We start from the raw sequence: 20,463 nt of genomic DNA, 5'->3' as shown, positions 1-20,463 counted from the left end.
CATACGTCTCAAAAATATATAAGCTTTCGCTTTCTTTTGGTTATAATTTATTTCCTCTCCTCTAGCAAAACTATACACTTTGTGATAATATAGATAATCTATTTGACATACCTGATGTTCTATTTCGTTTCGAGAATGTGTTTTTAGGTTGAGATTGAGAATATATGTAAGCAAGTCACCTTTTCTACAAATGTAGTCTACTAGTCTGCATTATTGATTGTTTGATGTTTAGCTTATGTGCAACTGTCTCGTATATTCTCCATGATTTGCTAAAACATCGCTACCGAGATTTCGTACCATATTTCTGTTGTCCCTTGTCGTTATTACTATTACTATTACTATTATTACGGGCAACTCCAGGGAGTCATTAGACTCATCGAGGGAGGCCCCAAATCATATTCATCACAACTATTTGACATTCATAAAGTATCTATCATACCTCGCCTTAAACTCATTCACTGTCACAGCATCCACCACAGACTCAGGGAGCGCATTCCACTCATTCACTACTCTAAAAGTAAAGAACCCAGCTCTAACACCTTTACTAACCACACGTTTGCCCAGTTTCCATGGATGTCCCCTAGTCTTCCCACAACTAGCCCTATTCTCAAAAATATCCTCTGAATTAATTTTATAGAAACCCTTCAGTAATTTAAATGTCTCAATCATGTCTCCCCTCCTCCGCCTATCAACCAATTTTTGCAACCCACAAATCCTCAACCTGTTCTCATACGGTTCATTCCACAGACCTGCTATCATCTTGGTCACTTGCCTCTGGATCCTCTCCACCTCCTCCCCATCAAGAAGAAACCTAGGTGACCAAATCTGAGCACAGTAATCGAGATGGGGTCTTATCAAGGCTCGATACAGAGGAACAATAACCTGCTTGTCTCTGCTTGTCAACGTATTCTTCAGCAACCAAGTGATTTGATGAGCTAATTTGGCCACTTTTGCAATGTGTCCCCTAAATTTCAATTCCTTATCTACCAACACTCCTAAATCTCGTGCCTCATCAATTTCCTGGTGCACGGTTCCACCAATGCAGTAAACTGCCGCCAATCTTTTCACCCCAAAATGCATAACCTTACATTTTGCCACATTAAACTGACATCCATTCTCCTTAGCCCAGACCTCCAATCTATCCAAATCATCCTGCAAAATTTTGACATCATCTGCATTCACTATTGCCCTACCCAACTTCGCATCATCCGCAAATAAATGAACTGTTCCTCTCAGATCCTTTCTTATATCATTTATGAACAAATTAAACAGCAGTGGTCCAAGAACAGATCCTTGTGGCACACCACTAGTCACAGGCCGTGTTGTGGACTCTACTCCTGAGTAAACCACTCTCTGATATCTCTCCATCAACCACCCTCCTATCCATCTCACCAACCCTATATCCATCCCCATATGCCCCAATTTACTGATTAGAATTCCATGTGGTATCCTGTCAAAGGCCTTGGCAAGGTCCAGTAGAATCACCGTAAACCCATTACCCTTATCCAGTTCAGCCGTCACTGTGTTATAATACGTGAGCAAGTTACTGAGGCATGACCTACCCTTCACAAAACCATGCTGTCCCGGATACAGTATCCCATTTTCTTCTATCCAATCTTGTATTTTCCTCTTGACTATTTTCTCTAAGACCTTGATAATGATTCCTGTTATGCTGATTGGCCGGTAATTTTCAACAGCAGCCTTGGAACCACCTTTGTGCAGTGGAACTATTTTCCCCTCTTTCCACCCCCTTGGGACTGACCCAGTCCTGAGGCTCAAATTAAACAAAATGGTCAAGGGCACTGACAATTCTTTGGCCGCTTCACGTACGACACGAGCTGGTATACCATCCAATCCCACAGATGTATTGACATTGAGGTTCTGTAATAGACTAGTTACCTCTACTTCATTCATCACAATTCCAGTATAAGCTGTTGGTTCTTCCATTCCTGCAAAGTCACCACCTGGATGATATACTCTTGCAAAGTGCTCGCTCAGTAATTCCACAATATCGACTGATTCAGTTATCTCCCTACCCTCAGCATTTTTTAAGATCATTCTACCATGAGCATTTTTCCTTTTACTTGCAACATATTGAAAAAACTGTTTGGGATTCTCTTTAGCCTGCGTGGCCAATTTCCTTTCGTAATCTGCTTTTGCTTTTCTTACCACCCTTGTTACCATCCTGGCCTGAGCTTTATACTGTTCCTGCGCCTGATGGTCACCCTTCTCCTTAAAATTCCTCCACAATTGTTTCTTTTTTTGCAGCTCAAGCTTAATAGTGTTATTCATCCATTTAACCCCTAATTGATTTATTATTCGGACTCTTGGTATACAGTCAACCATTGCCTCCTGCAAACAGTTCTTAACCACCTCCCATGCACTATCAACATCCAGCCCTTGCAGTCTTACATGCCATGGCGTTGAGCCAAGCACACACCTAAGCTTGTCATACTTACCAGCCTGGTAATTCCACATGTACCCTGTCTTAATTTTAAATTCGACTCCTTTAGCCACCTCCCAAGTCATGACTTTATGGTCACTCTCACCAATTGGTGGCAACATGGTCATGTTCATTACAGCCACATTCTCGGTTGCAATTACTAGGTCCAGCACTCTCTTCCCCCTGGTATTTTCCAATACATGTTGCCGTAGATAGTTGTCCCTTAATAACCGCATAAAATCCAATTCCTTCCTCCCATGTGCCCTCTCCTCTTTCCAGTCAATGTTACCATAATTGAAATCACCCATAATAATTACCCTCCTTCCACTCATTTCTTCTATTTGCTTATGCATACTATCCCCACCATCCACTCCATCACCCGGTCTATAGCAGCACCCAATTGTATATTTTGTTCTGCTGGATTGTATCTCACACCAAACAGCCTCAAATACGCTTTTTTCCCCATCGTGCAGTTCAACTTGTATACTCCTTGGCTGAAGATCATCAGCTATCATCAATAACACTCCTCCCCCCTTTTTACTCACCCTGTCACTCCTGAACACGCAAAACCGTCGCATTCAATCCCACTAGCTTTATCATCTTCTGTTATCTTTCTAAATCTTATGTACATTTCTTCGCCGAGGTGATAATGTTATACAATTGATTTGTGGCGATCCAGTCTTTTATGACATATTACGATCGAATAAGCCACTGATATAATATACCGTGATAACATTTCTTTCATCAAAGTCCATAAGGCCCTTTTCACCTTCCATTAAAATGCAAATGTACAATTGACCTTATTTATCCTATTTGCCTTATGAGCAATATAGGCTTCGTATGAAAACTTACCACGTTTCAGACTGGAACATGGCAATATGTTTCTGACACGAGGGAATCAATATTTATTTCAGTACAGCATGCATATGAGTAAGATATACAGTATCTGTAATCATCAGTACATGTCATATTTATCATATATAACTGCAGCAAAAAATGAAGATAATGAATTAACACTTCTGCTATATTACAAAACTAGTTTATAATAAAACATTCTTACGTGCACTGCCTATTAAGTTCTGTCTCTGTTGTTGCGACTCCTGTTGGGTTTTGATTAAATAATACTAACGTTGCTGCGCAAAGATCCAACTCCCGTAAATGACATGATTGTGAGGAGACCTGGTGGACAGCTATAATATACAAAACATAGTAAATACAAATATAATTCTAGGGAATTGGGAAGAAATAACTTATAGGTGAAAAATAAACACCATGAGTTAAGATTTGAGAAACGAGCACTTGGAACCTCTTGTTGAGTGATTTGCAAACTAATAATATTGCTAATGTTATTATGACATAATTCAAAAAATGAGAATGTAAATTAGTTTAGTAGCACATCTAGCAATAGTAAATGAGATTTTATTAACCTTTCGATTATTCTATACTACAACTTATTGATGTGTAAGGCACATGAATATGGTCACAATGCTCAGGTTAAAAAATAATAATAATAAAGATAAGTGAATAAATATATAAATAAATATGATAAGTTGATAAAGATATCAACCGGTTCCCGAGTTAGTAGGGCTTTTCTCCCAGAAAATCAGAGAAAGTCCCCATCATAGATATTGATAGTCTTAAACCAGCTATCACTGGTAGTTAAGAGTCGAGATTGACAGCCTATCAATCGTCGAAAAAGGTTGAGCTAAAACAGCCTCACCTACTTTCTTTGGAAAATAAAAGGCATTAGAGTTTTTTTTTTTTAATCAACCTTAAAATTCATTTCCCGACAGCAAAAAAAGCATATTTAATTTAAATGAAAAAACAAAGGACTTGGATGAAATTATTTCATCCAAAGTGCATTGGATGAAAGAATTGGGTTTCGAATCCCATTCAGGATTCTCGAAAAGCCTTTTTAAAAGCTTCAACTGAAGGTGAATTAGCTGACATATGCAAATGGAACGGGTTCCCGCAGAATCGACAGACAAGCCAGTAAATAGAAACCAAGCACTTATTGGTGTGAGAAACAGAGATGCCTTCCACCCTCTGACAGGCGTAAAACAGACTACAGGATTAATTGCTTAACATTCCTTGGGTTAATACAAAGCTAAGTTGTTGTTTTTTTATATGAATCCTACCGACGACAGCTTGCAAACCTGTTGAATATTAATATGCAATGGACTAAGGGTTAAATACTCTGCAGTCCTTGCTCTAGGGACCAACACGAAAACTTTTCATGCCTCCAATAAGTAGAGCATTAGTCTTGCACTGAGCTGTGAAATTAATCTCCCACTTTAGACATTTACAAACATCTATGCCTGTAGTGAGATTCGAGCCTGCGATCTTGTTGGCGAGAGGAGATGCTATCCACTCGAGCCAGGCGGGAGAGCTAAGGTCATCCAGCATATCTCGCTAAGCAGAAGGCGAGGTAAATCAAAACTATTAAAAAAAAAAAAAAAATTCTCTGGCTGATTTTTTTCTCCCCACTAAACTAATAAGATGCATTTCTCCTAGTTAGCAAAATATTTTGGAAACAATTACATAAGAAGAAAATTATGTAATGATCAAATGCCATTTTTGTACTTTTAGATTTCTAAATTGAGATAGCGCTAATGATTTATTATGACAAGATAAAAAATGACGTATTGTTATCAAGAAAGTGTTGGAAAGCGGATTTTTTTTTTTTTTTTTTTTTTTGAAAGCACTGCATTGTCCAAGAATTTCTCTATGTTGACCAAAAAATTCCATCGGATAGTATTTCCTGACAGTTTACGTTGGTGTGCAACTATACTCGACCACACAGATGTATCTACTACATCACATCAAACTTGAACAACCATGGCTTCTTTCCAAAATTAAGTCATCCTAAGGCTTGACGTTTTTATACGTCGCAGCTGTGAATCTGGATACAGGTAAATGGTCAGAAAAAAAAAAAAAAAAAAGCTCTAAAATTCGCTTGAAATGTGTATGTGTGCTGAAGGAAGTATTTCGAAATGACAATATCACTAGATGAGAATTAATTTTTATTGTACATTGGTAGGTACTGACGTTATCTTACTAAGCATTAATACTTATTTTTTATCGACAATAAGATATTTAATCGGTTTAAATTATTCATTAAATTTCCTGATTAATCATGCATTTTCTTTAAGTTGTTGTGCTGTTATTGCTGCCGAAGCAAACGAGGCCAGCATATTATATTTGTTATTTGCGTGTATTGTCCTGGCCGATTTGTTTGTCTTCTCGAAATGAAATTTGGAGAGAACAAACATAACTGGCTCCAGGGCTGGCTAACTCACCTTCATTTAAAAAGATTTTATAAAGGCTCTTTGCTTCTCAGACGTATCCAATCCGAATATTTTCAAATGTTATGGCATCATCAATACCGATTGAGCTTACAGAGGCTCTCTTTCATTATATTATGGGCGGATTAACTATGTGCATATGAGTAATAGTTACTTACTTAGATAATGGCAAATAAAATGGGAAACTTCTTATGTTTTTAGTGTGAATTATGCCTATTTTGAGATCAGAACATTACGAAAAAAGTAGTTTACTCACATCCTATAATTCCATTGTGAATCCAATTTTTGGATGGAAAGATTTAAATCTAATATATCATGTCTTCAAATAATAAATATGCCGTCAACATATAGTGGCATGTTGTAAGCTAGCTAAGAAAGCTAAACTTTTTAAAGTTCTCCATGAAAAGATCTACAGAAGGAGATAAGGGGTTTTCCGTGGCTACAGCAAACAAATGCTTGTAAAGACTATTATTCCATTTAAAGAAACTGTACTGAAAGGAGCACTTGAAAAGTCTTGCGACATCTCGTGAGGGCTCCAATAAGTGTTGATACTTCATGTACAGGTGTATTGGTGAAGAGAGAGAGAGAGAGAGAGAGAGAGAGATACCATATCTGGACTTGCAAGGATGTCAGACGACTAAATAGAAATATTCAACAGTTCTAAACAAAATGGGCTTCGTTCTTGATAGAAATCAGAAAGTCTAATTTGACTCTTCGGTAATCTTGCATGACGTTTTGATAAAAAGTAAGTAGGTAAGCTTATCCTGTCAACTATGAAGTCTCAGAAAACTGTGAGTGATGAATTATAACATTCAAGTTAGAATGTGAAGAGACTTGAGTTTCCGTTTCAGTTCAATTGGCCAGCTTGGCATATTACGAAGTAGACTGTTGGTTTACTCATGAGTCGTCCAGGTAAGATCATTGTGTAAAGTGGAGTAGGTTGAAGAACCTGAAAGTAGGAGAGAGATATTTGAATCATAGTCTGCATTGTTCGACAATTGTCGCATTGCATTTCCTTGTAGTCAGGATTTATGATGTGTTGTTTCTTCTTAAATTGTGTAATGCGGTAATGAGTTTTTTTTTTTTTTTTTTTTTTTTTTTTTTGTACTGATAATGATGAAAGTACTGTATTGCAGCTTTGAAAGTAATATTATTTCCTGGTTTCTGTGGAGAATGACGGACCTTTTCTACTCTGCAAAAATGTCAATTTATAGGACATAATAAGGAGTGATGGAATTGTAAAACCTTGGATCTTTGCTCTCTTTACATTGTGTTTGCAAGAGAGCAAAATAAGATTGTACGAACGGTTTTGCAAGTTGTCAATATTGTTTCAGAGATCAGTGTTTATCAATAAATGGCTAGTATCAGTATGAATCAGTGTAGTAAGGAATCGAGCTTGTCAGCAGCATATATTTTGGAATAAATCCTTTCCTGGAAGATTCCGTCAATCCTTAATAGGCAAGTAAAAGACGAGGATAGAAAAGACTCCTCCACAGCAAAATCCCACAGAGACTATTTCCATCCCATTCATCGAAAATCTTTCAAGAAATTCGCTACCTCATTCAGAAGTCATAATATTAAATTTGACTGTAAGTCAATTCAAACAACACACAATACGCAGTCTCCTTTTATCTTTTAAAGACACTAATCCGTTATATAATTATCTGGGTTTAGAAAGTTCCATGGTTGCATAGTCTGCCTTACATACGCACACATATATATGACATAATGAGGAATGATGGAATTGTAAAAAACCCGGATCTTTGCTCTCTTTACATTATGTTTGCAAGAGAACAAAGTAACCGGTTCTCATGAAATGAGAACAATTTGACACGTAAAAAATCGCTACAAGACTCTGCAATCATATCCATGAAAAATAAGTCCCATCGGATTATTTTTCCGCAAGTAACTCAAAGCCGACATATATTACTCAATGACCTCCTGCCGTTTAAATTGAATTCCAGGTAAACTAATCTGTTGCACACGGAAGCAATGTTCATAAAATTTTGTCTGCTTTCATCTGCTGTTTGTCCTCTTTCTTTTATGTTTATTCTTTATCTTTATAGTTATATATCTTCAGAAAAGCTCACTCGCTCTAGTTCTAAACTGTATTTTTATTTATTTCTATTTGCAATGCAAATGCCATATAGCCGAAAAGAGGCTTTTAGGTATGAAGGTCAAGGTAAGAGATGGTTGCTTGCAACTATTTTTTGCCTTTATTGTTATTATTTATTTATTTTTATTTTTATTTTATTATTATTATTATTGACAAAAGCTATTCCCTCTTTTGATCTTTAGTATGTTGTTTATGTTAGGTTATCTTTCTTACACTTTCTAATTTGTTCATTGCTTTTTTTCAATATTTGACCGTAAAATCTGTAAAATTTTGTAAGAAGTATTTTCAAAATAGTTTAATTTGGGAACAGCATAGGACAAAATCATGTAAAGTAAAAAATATAGATATCTGTGATGATACTTTTTCCTGAATTAGAAGACATAAAAGTCCTTGATGGAATTTTACAAAACTAGAAGAATATTTAGATTTTTACACATTACGGGAAAAAATATACTTTTAAAATTTGTATACTTTATTAAAATACTTTATGCTGAAAATGTAAAATTACTCCTGTTAATTTGCACGACGCTGATGATGATGTACCCTCGTGCAAATTACTAGGAGAGTTCATTTCTAGTCACCAACTAGAGTATTTTTTTTTTTTTTTTTTTTTTTTAAGCCAATTCTGAATTAGGCGATCTTTGACGCCGGGCTGTTTTCCGAGTGGATAACGTACCTGCTCTACAACGAACAGACTGCGGGTTTGAATGCCTCTTTGGCATAGATACTTATGAATGAATGAATGCTTTTAGGTGGCAGATGAACTTTTACTTAGTATGAGATCATCACCCTGCTTAAGTAAAGGCTTGAAGTGGATTATAAATGGTGAGTTCCGTGTTTGGTTTCGATGTAGGATTTCCGAATAACTAATCCTCAGGCCCACTCGCAGTACCAATATTTGCAAAATTGTGTGTGTATGTTGGGGGGGGGGATTAACATTGGCAATTTTTAAGCACATTTTATTTTATTTTATTTATTTATTTTGTCTCTTAATTATGGAAACACGATTGTATGCATATATATACTACTAGTTAGGATTAGAAATGTGATATGGCAGCAGTTGCCTGTCGTGTTCTTCGTTTTTAACTAAATATGCATCCTAACAGTAGAAAATGCACTCAAGTGCCAGGAGGATGAAGGGAGAGACTGAGAAGCTTACTAATCCCCCCCCCCCAAAAAAAAAGAGTTAGGATTAAAAAAAAAAAGAGTTAGGATTAAAAAAAAAAGAGTGCCGTCTTTTATGGAGAAGATGAAAACTTTTTATGGAATTTATGAAAACATAAAGAACCAATACAAACCAATTAGAGAAAGAAAAGTATATATATGTAAATACATTCAAGATTTATGTTCAGATAAGAGAGGGAAAGATAAATACTGGAAAGATACTTTGTAATATTGGTACTTACTTTATTACTAATTTTACTCCTATTAGATATTTCATGAATTTTATGGAATGACACCTATAGCACATTTTTTCAGATATACGTTCCTGTCCAAATCACTTCCTGATTGTAAGTCGCATAGCTGTTAGGCTTCAATAAAACTCTATTCTTAACAAGTACGCAATCAACAATCTGGAAATGATTTTCAAGTACATGACTTCTTTACTTCCTTTTTTCAATTTTCATCACAGAGTTATATGTTTTCCAACATATGTTGAGTGGCAGTTAAACTCTGAACACAGAAATATAATGCAGAAGGTATCAATTGACTGCCAAGATATAACCAGGCAAAATAGAGAGAGAGAGAGAGAGAGAGAGAGAGAGATTTGATCTATTCCGTGTAAATACCTCATTGAAATACATCTGGGATCATGATAGATAATATCTAAAATCAGAGAATGACAAGCAGAGAAACATTAAAACGCCATTAAGAACATATGTCTTGTCAATTAAAGAGAAAGACTTTAGTTAAAAATGCTCTCTGTCGATAAAACAGGAATAACTATTGAACCAACAGCTGTTACTAAATGTATATGGTAAGAAAAATGTATGGTAAGAAGAGAAAAGGTAACGAATCAAAATGGGTCAGTTTCTGCTTCATTATGTCAAAGAGGAAATGCTGAATTGGCCAGTATGTTTTTACAAATGCTAAATTAGCTTGCGCAAAATCCACATCTATCAGACATCTGAGATGTTCCGCATTGACAACTCTAAGTACACGAGATAATGATGTTCTGTAAATGATCCTGAGGCTACATGCAAAAACCTGGTTTAATGTGGGCCTCATAGAACTGCCGTTTTCTGTGGTGCTATGAATAGTTTAATTGCGACAAAGCTCTCGAGTGGTCATAAGTGCCAGATAATTTAGATACGGTTAACTTGTCTCATAACATAAAATCTTTTACAAATAGCTAATAGGGATACTGTAAATCTTCTGGATATGTTACCCTGGATATATCAAGAATATTTGTAATAGCAATATAACTTTCTAAGACTGTCAGTTATCAGTTTATCTCCCGAAAGTCATAAGATTTGAAAGATGCAGCGGAGCAACAAATAGCCGTGACACTTGTGATTCAAGAAAATAATATATTAGGATTTATTACAGTAGAATGGGAGAAAAAGTATATCATTCTGAACGTCTTTACAAGAAAAATTGTTATAAACATAGTTAATATTGTTATAAACAGATGACATGCTATAATAATACAATTTATTGATTCTTACGTCTGCATAATCTGGAATTATATTTGTAAACGAGAGAAAGACAAATTGCACAAAGTCAAAACTGGAATTTTGTTTTGCTTACAGTGCATTTGTAGTAGGCCTCTGTACATGAAAAACGAGCGAAACTGACAGTCAGACTACTGTCTTTGAAGAAGAAGAAGAAGAAGAAGAAGAAGAAGAAGAAGAAGGGGGAAGCACATGCCATGAATCACATAGACGGAAGTACAGTGCCTAGTGGCCAGTATTTTTATTCTGGTTTTTATTCTCAGTTATTCCAGAAACGGGTGGAGTGGGATTGAATCTTAATTTTTAAGGAGTTATGTTTACAATACACGGTGTGCAAATAAACATTATAGTTATGCTTGTAGATATTCCTGCGGCTATAACAGGTTATCGAGAGAGTAAGCAATATCAACCCATTACCTACTTTTCTCACTGACCGGTAATGTTTTATGTACTTCACAGTCATTGACCTCTTGTCTTATCATTTAGGACATTCGTTTACTTCCCTGTTAAGAACGGCAAAAGAAAAAACATCCTACGTGCATGCATTTTCCTATAACAGTAATATGTGCACAGTAAAAATGAAATGTTATTGTTATTCTTTAGATTCTTGTGGATATTCTTTATTCTTTTCACCTCATTTCTAATAATATATATTTAGGCAAGTGTCTAAACTCCTCACCTTACTTCTGCGTGCATCATAAACATATTCATTGCTATATTCGGCCAAACGTTTGTTTTAAAAAAAAAAATCAAAGGTTTGAAAATAATTCTAAATTGTTATACAGACAAATTGCATGTATAATCTACAGCTCGATCGTCAGTTATTGAAACAAGAAAGCAGACTAATTTGTTTTCATTTCAGGATTTTCAACTGTTGTTCTTCTTTTGCTCATAGAATTCTTCCATACCAAGAATAATCTTCGAAAACGGTAAATAAAATAATTAATAATCACTTTTGCATTGTATCAATTTTTTCTTACCTTGCAAAAATGATGCGAAAAAAATATATTCAGCAAAAATAAATAAATAAATAAATAATAATTTAATAATAATATTTATTATTATTATGTGACACCTTCAAAGAGTCCAAGAATTCATCGTGGGAGAGCACACTAATCCGCTACAACTTACCTTCTCCCTTAATCCTCCAACTACACAATACTATACATCAACATACAGCGTCTTCTACCACCCACCACTAGTATATATTATCTGTAAATTGTGTGTGTTCTCACGGCCGATTTGCCTGTATTCGGAATGGAAAAACCCGAGTTTCCGGGAGAAAAAAAAAAAAAAACTGCTACCTCCGTATATTACTGGATTAGCTTGTATAAAATCATTAATTGTGATCAAATGTGCCACAACGTAACCTAGACAGAAGATGACCTCGATACTAAGCCGAAAATTATGCTTAGAATATGCATACATAATTACACGTTTGCACGGACGCACACGCTATAAAATTATAAACACTCACAATGCTCTCAAAAAGCGATATTTTGATTGCCGTTGAATACTCTGTTTTTATTTTTAAAAAATATACAGTTGAAAATATATGAATAATAAAATGGAATTCAAAAATTCAGAGGTTATCGAATATTGAGAAGTGTGTGTGTGGGGGGGGGTAAAGAATGGTGAACCCCCCATTGCGCGACATCAGCAAAAATAAATAAATAAATAAATAATAATTTAATAATAAATATTGCAATGGCATCTGAAATTACTGTTCATTGTTTATGAAATAACATGGACAGAAATAAAACTGCAGTAGTGTTCTTATCTGACATGCAATAATAATAATTATTTTTATAACAATTAATCATTTTTGTGTATGGAGGGGCAAGGATGAATTTCTTTCAGACTGACCACTTCACAACCAAACTGCCAACCGGAAGTCTATTCACCTTATAGATATGCGGTGTTTAATTGGAACTTTCGTGCCATCTCATGTATTTTCTCTTTACTAGCTTTCTCAGATGCCTTGTGAGCTTTTGTTGCACCTCCTGAGAACATTGCGCGATGTGCATTTTAACCAATAAATTTGGTGATGATAGATACCTCTGTTATTGCTTCAACATGCAAACATGGATCACAGTCTTGTAGTTCATCCCTTCTAATTACAAAAGAATTTTCGAAAATATTAGAAACTTGTATAATTTGAGAACTCTGATTTTTAACTAAAAAGATACTCTTTTTTTTTTCTTTTTTTTATGAAAGCAGTTTTTGATTGATGGGAGGATGACCATATGCAGTTTTCTTTACTTTTTTTCCCCTTTTAAACTGCATGGTATGTGGCGATGACCGCTGTAACTTTACTCTTTCTCAATGACTAACGATAACTTATTATTCAGACATTTTAATTCCCCCTTCCTCCCATGTAATATGGGGAATGAAGCGTTCAATGAAATTGACACAGATAATAAATTATTTAGTTTACTGTACGGAAAAAGAATAGATTATATCAAGTTTATTCCAGGCTTTATTCATGTTTAAATATGGATTTCCATTTTTATATGTATATTCATGTCTTTCTAAGTTTTTTTTTCTTTCTAATCTTCTCGTTATCTATTCTTACTTAGGCTTGTTTTTTGTTCCTTTTTTGCATTGAGAAATTTTAAATCTTATCTCCACAATTTTGATGGAAGACCATCAAGAACTAGACCGTAAGAAATGACTTTTAAGTATTTTTTTTTATTTATATATTCGTATTAACTCTTTCACTTTACCTATCTTCTCTCTTGAAGTAAAGCATCCATTGTTTTATTAGCGTCTACTAGAAAAGAAAAGCTTTGTGTAAACAAAGCTTCTCTTGGTCATCGCCAAGATTACCAACAGATACCGAATGGTCAAGTATACATTTGTCTAAACCGGAGTTCCCAAACTGTGAGGTATATATTCCTTGGGGAGGTAAACAGAGTCCAGGGGAGGTGTAAAAAACCTTTTAGTTGAACATTCTTACAATAAATCCGCCTTTCCTAAAATACTAGCTTCAAGTGAGTGACATGGTGGTGTGGAGGCACAAACAATGCATTCGCTTACGGCCAGCTTGTCAAACTCGTACATCAAATCAATTCAAATTTGATGGATGATGCTAATAAGTAGAAAGATGATCTCATCGAACTATCAGAGCAAATCTTTGATAAGGCAAAATTTCGTTAATCAAAATATTGATGAATTGTGGTGTTCCCAAATGGCTGCATACTCAGTTTTAACAAGTAATCCTCTTTTAGCATTTGGATTTGGTTGCAGAAAATCTCATTTCTACAAGCTATGCGAATCTAGTTTTCAACTTAGTCAGTGTGAAAACAAAGGTTAGATTGGATGCCAGACATTCGCCTAACGCTGTCAAAGACTGTTCCTCGATTTTCTGTCCTAACTGGTCGAAAGCAGGTTATGAAGAATTATATACTAGTTTTATAATTGTTTAGGATAAATAATTATTTATTTTTTATATATTTATTAAAAAATAAAGTTCATAGTATGTTGGCAAAAAATTTGAGAATCCCTGGTCTAAACAGTGGATACGAAGTGCATATTATTATTATCTGAAACATTACGATGTTGTTTCTTATATATTATAATAAATAAAAAAGCCATAACTTCCGTGAATATCAAAGTTAGAAAGAATGTGGTGTATTTTATTTTTATTTTTAATATGGAATGATGGGGAAGTTATTTGCGTTTCCTTTGTGCAGAAAAAAACAAAATAATACATCATCGACCGCTGGCTATCGCCCTGATATAACATCTTCCTGGCAGCCGAGGTAGATTAAGCTGCCGGTGGGTACTTCAAACAGGAAGATAAGAATTAGCAATATATTTCCGGTAAATAAAATAGATGCATAGAAATTCCTACAGTATATGCTCCTGGCGGGTTAATACCTTTCAGGAAATAAAAGACGGAAGACTGTTAAAAAAAAAAAGGGGGGGGGGGGGTAGAGGGGGAAGGTATTTCTTCCCTCTTAAATTAAAAACCAACAGAGCTGAATATATTATGATGGGCGGATATTATGCCTTTTTAAAAACACAGATAAAGTCATTATTTACTATTTTGTTTTTGTTATATTCAACTAGAAAGTTATAAAACTAATTAATCTGGATCTTAATTAATAAAGCTCAATAAAAAATTACGAAGGACTATAAGCTTTATTGTGTAGCAATGCTCAAATAAGACAAACTTAGTTCCTCATCGCTACCATCTAAATCAAGTTGACTGAAAACTGGCGACAAGCTAGTTGAGAAAGGTAAAAATCAAATCACACATTACTTGATTGCTACAAACTGAAAATGCAGGCAATAGCAGTTGAGCTAGAGCCTATATTTCAATTTCTTTTTTTAATAATTTTTGAAATAGCTCATGTGGATTGAATTTTCCATGGTTTGATAAGATAAAATTGAAATGTGTACTATAATTTTAATCTATTATAATACCTAATTTCATAGACTAAAATTTATAGTACATCAAGAGAGGGAAGGGGGAGATTCTTTGATACGAATATACAGAAATCAAAATTAAAATAATTTGAGTGTTTTTAAATAAAGATTTGAAAGATCAACTGGAAATCCATTCAGGTACGAAATGATTGAATGATTTTATGTGTGTAAACGGATGGATCGACAAATTCTACTTGACTTTAAGCATTTTCCGAAATGCTCCTAAAAACTAATATTTGTTGATAAACTTTTCAGAATTTATAGATTGAAAAGAAAAGAGGGGGAACGTTAAGTGTGTCTGGACAGTTTTCATGATCTTTACTTTTATAACACTACTTCCAATAGAATATATATCTTAATCATGTTGATATTGAACTATTGGAATTACTAACAAATGATGTCGGCTACCAAGACGATTTTAAAATATTCCATTGGGATTTGTCTGTACATCGAAATGGAACTACTGAACTCCGAAACAGCCTAAAAGAAACATCTGGATTGGTTCTGATATTAAACCTGGTCCAGGTAACTGCCATTGCCTTCTTTGCAGAGTTTGTTTCCGTCCTTATTTTACAAGGATGTTTACTATATTATTAAGCTGCTTTAACACGCCAGAGAAAAGAAAAGCGGTGACCACACCATCGTAAGGTGTCAATGCCAATCCGAAACTGTTAGTATGATGGCATTTAAACGGAAGAAATGGAATGATCTATCACTGCCATAGTGTACTCTGGCTTTCTTATCATTAGACCGAGGAAGAGCTTTCTTGCATTGCACCGGTGTATTGAACAAGACGTGGCTTTTTCAGTTCATCATCATCTTCATGTTGCTCGGTTCTTATTCTTTTTTTTTTCTTTCTGTAGCATAGATTCGCAATACTGACCTTCACCTATTCTGATATTCTTTCAGGAATAATGAATGTACGCTGCAATTTCTTGTCACTTCATTACTTCACCTTCAACTGGTCACGAACTGGAATATTTGCTGGACACTCCATCTATTGTGTCAAGCAACCAATCACGAAATCCATACTGGGAATCCGCCAAAAACATTAAAGCATCTATCAATCATACCGACAGATCTTCTGTTACTTTGACCGCTTACTAAAATCAAAGCGTCTTACTGGGAAGGACATCATATACACTCCATCACTCCATAGAATAGTCTTAGTCTACAGCTGGTGCCCAGAAAAGTCCAGAATTTCTGGGTTACCATACATGCGGTAACAAAATATTCAAGATAGTGTTTTATTAAAGGAATATGAAGAAAATAAAAATAAGCATTCCTTGTTGCAAGAAACATTTTAGTAGCAACAAGGAATGAGGGTTGAAGAAACAATCGTTTTTTTTCGTTCTTCATATATTCTCATATATTTCGAAGGACTTAGAAACAGTAGTCGTTCGAAAGTCTACTGTTTTTCCCCTTCATATCTGAGTTAACAAGCTATATTGGTTGGAAAGATCTACGTGTGAATCTCCTTATAACAGTTTGTAGCCAAGGGGCTTTAGCTTTCCAACGTAAATTCTAAAGCAATTAATTCTCAAACAAATCGATCTCTTCATTTCTCCAAGCAACTGGATTTCATTTTCCCTTTGGATAGAATGGAATACAGTATTCTAAAATGTTTTGCCCATATTCAAGCACTAAACACATCTTATTAGTACATATTAAACTGCTTATTTGTTTCTTTTTAATATCTTTGTTTCTTTTGTTCTTAATGTATATCTTTTTATAATATTTAATCATTTAATAAAGTCACTTACAGATACTAAAATAAATTCATTGCTTTTTTCATTAAAGATAAACTCAATTTTTAGTAATCCACTTATTGATCTTAAAGTATAAAATTATACCTGAACATTTTAAAACGGTTTGAAAATGGAAATAAAAAGGAGAAAAAAAAAAGCTTCACCTCATGTTAGAACTATAAGAAGAATTTTCATATTTTATATAAGATGGAAGGAGAAATGGAAATAAAAAGCATTCAGAGTCAGTTATACGAATGTTGTTACTGATGCTAGGAATGCTACTCGTATAATAAAATATAACATTCAGAACAATATATTCTTGTGGCAGTGGACAACTTGAGTTTAGCCTCTGTAGCTTAAGTAGAGACGACTTCCGTTTGTTAGAAAGACCTGATCTTCGATTCTTTAAAAGCATAAGGGAGTTCTATAAATTTATTTACTAATAGTATTTTAGATGATAAAAATTGCAGTTTATATGATTCAATTTCAGTTTATAATTACTAAATTTAAATTCTGTTTTTAAAAACTAGGAAGAGTCATGATATGATATGAAGTGTTTAACAAAAAAAAAAGTGCTATTTAACGAGTTTGTTACAAATCTATAAGCAAATATGTGAAAAAAATATACTTCAATATATTTTAAAATATGTTTTTATTTTTTAAATATGGAAGACGACTTTGTATTTTTTTATATATATATATCACATCTAAAAACTTATTATCTTGGGGAAGGGAATGTAGCCGAATAATATATTAGCGTCCCATTTAAACAGGTCAGCAGCCAAAAGAAGAGAAGTATCGCAAACTGCTTTTCACTTCTTCCTGCTTCCTTCAATCTAAATACATTCTGAAACAGTTGGACGACCTGAGAGCACAAATTAATGTTAGGAAAACGATTCAACAAATTTCGAAATAGTTTTACGATAGCAGAGTAGTTTTACGATTAACATAGTTTAATATCTGGTAACTGTGATTCACTTAGCTTCATTTCAGTATTGCATTTATTTCATTGAGACGTTACTTAGGAAAGCCACCAATTAGTTCCTTTTACACCGCCAGGATCAGAATAGATTTGCTCACATTAAAGGTCTGAAACATGTCTGAAATTAACATTGGTGACGAATTATAGTATCAACACTCTCCGCCAGGTGTTTTAAAGCATTACGCTTGATTCTGATTCCAGTAATTATACTCCACTACTTTGTATCGTAAAATAATTCTTTTCAAATGGTAGAAACGTGCAGGGTCCCTTTCTTTCCGGGTAATTCCTTCACAGTATCATATACATAAAACGGACTATTGAACTGTAATTTGAAGAACAAGAACTACTCTAAGTTATTACAAGAACTTTTTAATTATTGAAGTAAAATAATTCAAAATGAGTTAAGGTAAATTAAGAAACAGGGTAATTAAAATTAAATATACTGAAAGTATTAAAAGAAAAAAACGCCGTTTGTTTTATTTTGTCAGTATAAGTTCCAAATTATTGGATCATTATTCAATGGAATTTTAACTGCTCTTCGTCTAACTTGATTTTCCATTAACCACCGATAACTTTGGAATCATGTATTCAGAAGGTACCACTTTGGCCGATTTCCAGTACAGTCTTATACGTCGACAAGTTTTAGTAACAATCCAAGCTGTTACAATTCATTAAAATCCACTCATTCAGACCGATAATAGAATAGATCACAAGGGGGGTGTATATTTTGAGCAACATCTAACATAAAGAGATTAGGAAAACATCCACATTTCTTAACACTTTACCCCCCCCCCCCCTCTCTCTCTCTCTCTCTCTCTCTCTCTTCGCAAATAAAAGCGATTAGTGAACTTTGCATCATCCATGTAACCTAATTTCCGTTTCTTTTTTCTTTTTTATATTTATTTTTACTTTTATTTTTATTTATTTATTTATTGAAGTTAGATTACTTAGAAGTAACGCCTAGGAAACCAGTCTTTCCTTACAAGAAAGACCTAGATCTTTTCTACCGTATAGTTCATTTGGTAGGAAAGTGCTATAAAGGTATATTTTTTAAGGACATTATTTACATTAGATTGGTTGACCATTGCTTGAGAACTTGATACGAATTACGAATTCAGCTAACAGAAATGTGGAAAGTAAAAGTAATTTCCTCCGACCATGTGATTTCTGTAATCAAGTAATCCTCGATTTAAACGTCTTTATGGTATTGTTATATATTCTGGATCTAGAAATTATTTGAGGTAGATTACAGCGTTATTTCCTTAAAATATTACTGCACACTGCCCATGACAGAGAGAAATAAAGACTTATTTCAAGAATATTTTTCTGCCATTGGTTGTTGCAAATAAAAAACCAAATTAGTCTTCCTTATATTATTTTCATGTTTAAATTTCTGCCTTTGAAAATTTGAAGACAAAATGAAATAATTAAAAATTCTGCATACCAAGTCTTGAAACTGTGATACTAATCCATTGACTGGAAAATTTCACGAATCAAGAAATATGAAACCAAAAAGAAGAAAAAAAAAACCTAGGCATGTATTTCAAAACTGTTTTTCACTACTGCAAAATAATGGGGGAAAAATAATAAAACACAAACCCCCAAAGAGTTGATTGAAGAGAAGACTGAAAACTTTCTTTGCAAGTTTCTTGAACATGCATATTTCCCACGGAAAAAAAAAAATAATCCAAAAGTCTTCAAGTTTAATCAGCTTTAAGACACTTTTATGCTAGTGTCGCTGCGATGGTAAATTCTTTCTTCTTAATTTTTGGGTTTTCCGTTCGGCAAAACCAACAGACTAGCCACAGAATGCATGTAGTTAACAGAATGCCGCATGACCTCAGTTGCTTCGGCTGCAATTCCAACCAATGCCAATTGCTTATCTGATCTGATTTTCCCTTTCAGTCGTTTCTGACCGTAAGTGACTTTGTAGGCATTTCTGATCAGATTTCTGATCAGAAATGCCTACAAGTATTTCTGATCAGATTTCTACAGGGTAGTTCACCATTGCTTTTCCCAACCCCAATTTTATCCGGGCTCGGGACCGGCATATGGCTGGGACGTATTCATGACTGTAATCCATGTGTGTTCACAGGGCCTGTTCTGGGAGACGAAAAACCTGTTTCCGGGTGGAAAAAAACCCTAACTTAGAGATCGTCTAACTCACCTTTAGTCGAAAGAGACCAGATTAAGGTTCCTCACGCCACTGACGGGAATCGAGCCCAGGTTATTCCGACCAAAGGGCTTCGTCTATACTGACTGAGCTAAGGAGACTCATCCAATTGTTAAACAACCATTAAAAAGAACATTGCGAGAAGATCAAAAATGATATCACTATGATATTTAAACGCACAAAATGATATAAAAAAGTGAACAACTCCTATACTCGGTAGATGACCGAAGGACCGTTGCGCCCACAGGGACAAACAGCTATATATAGTAATAGCTCATCAATACCAATATCATTTAATGGACTGTGTAAATTAATAAACCAATAAGACCATATCTTTTTGTGATAGCAACAACAATACAGCAGATGTGTGCATATATGGTACGTAATATTTGGAGAAAAGAATTAGTGTATACTTGGCGTCGTAATTCTGCAGTACCTTATCAAATATGAATTGGAGGATAGTTTTATCCACATAACTGTTGCAGGTAATAACGTTGCCATTTAATTCCGGAAGGAAAAGTAAATGAAAATGCAGCATCTTGGTTCACCAGGAAGTATAGGTGATGTAAATAAGAAGAAAAAATTAT

The 20,463-nt window shown here is 34.5% G+C and overlaps 1 protein-coding gene across 2 annotated transcripts in view; it reads right to left on the bottom strand.

The window, feature by feature from the left end:
* LOC150093878 (uncharacterized) overlaps positions 1 to 20,463 on the bottom strand; it is a 59,466-nt gene that overhangs the window by 20,945 nt on the left and 18,058 nt on the right. For both annotated transcript variants that reach the window (XM_090412857.1, XM_090412858.1), the window contains exon 2: positions 3,504 to 3,633. In XM_090412857.1, coding sequence (XP_090268983.1) covers positions 3,504 to 3,633 — 130 coding nt within the window. The remainder of the gene's footprint in view (positions 1 to 3,503; positions 3,634 to 20,463) is intronic.

The sequence above is a fragment of the Typopeltis vanoorti genome, chromosome 23, assembly GCF_054136105.1.
Source record: "Typopeltis vanoorti isolate ZY-2024b chromosome 23, IOZ_Tvanoo_1.0, whole genome shotgun sequence".
NCBI lineage: Eukaryota > Metazoa > Arthropoda > Arachnida > Uropygi > Thelyphonidae > Typopeltis > Typopeltis vanoorti.
The sequence above is the reverse complement of the archived record's forward strand: the minus strand, read 5'-3'. Positions and strand labels throughout refer to the sequence as shown.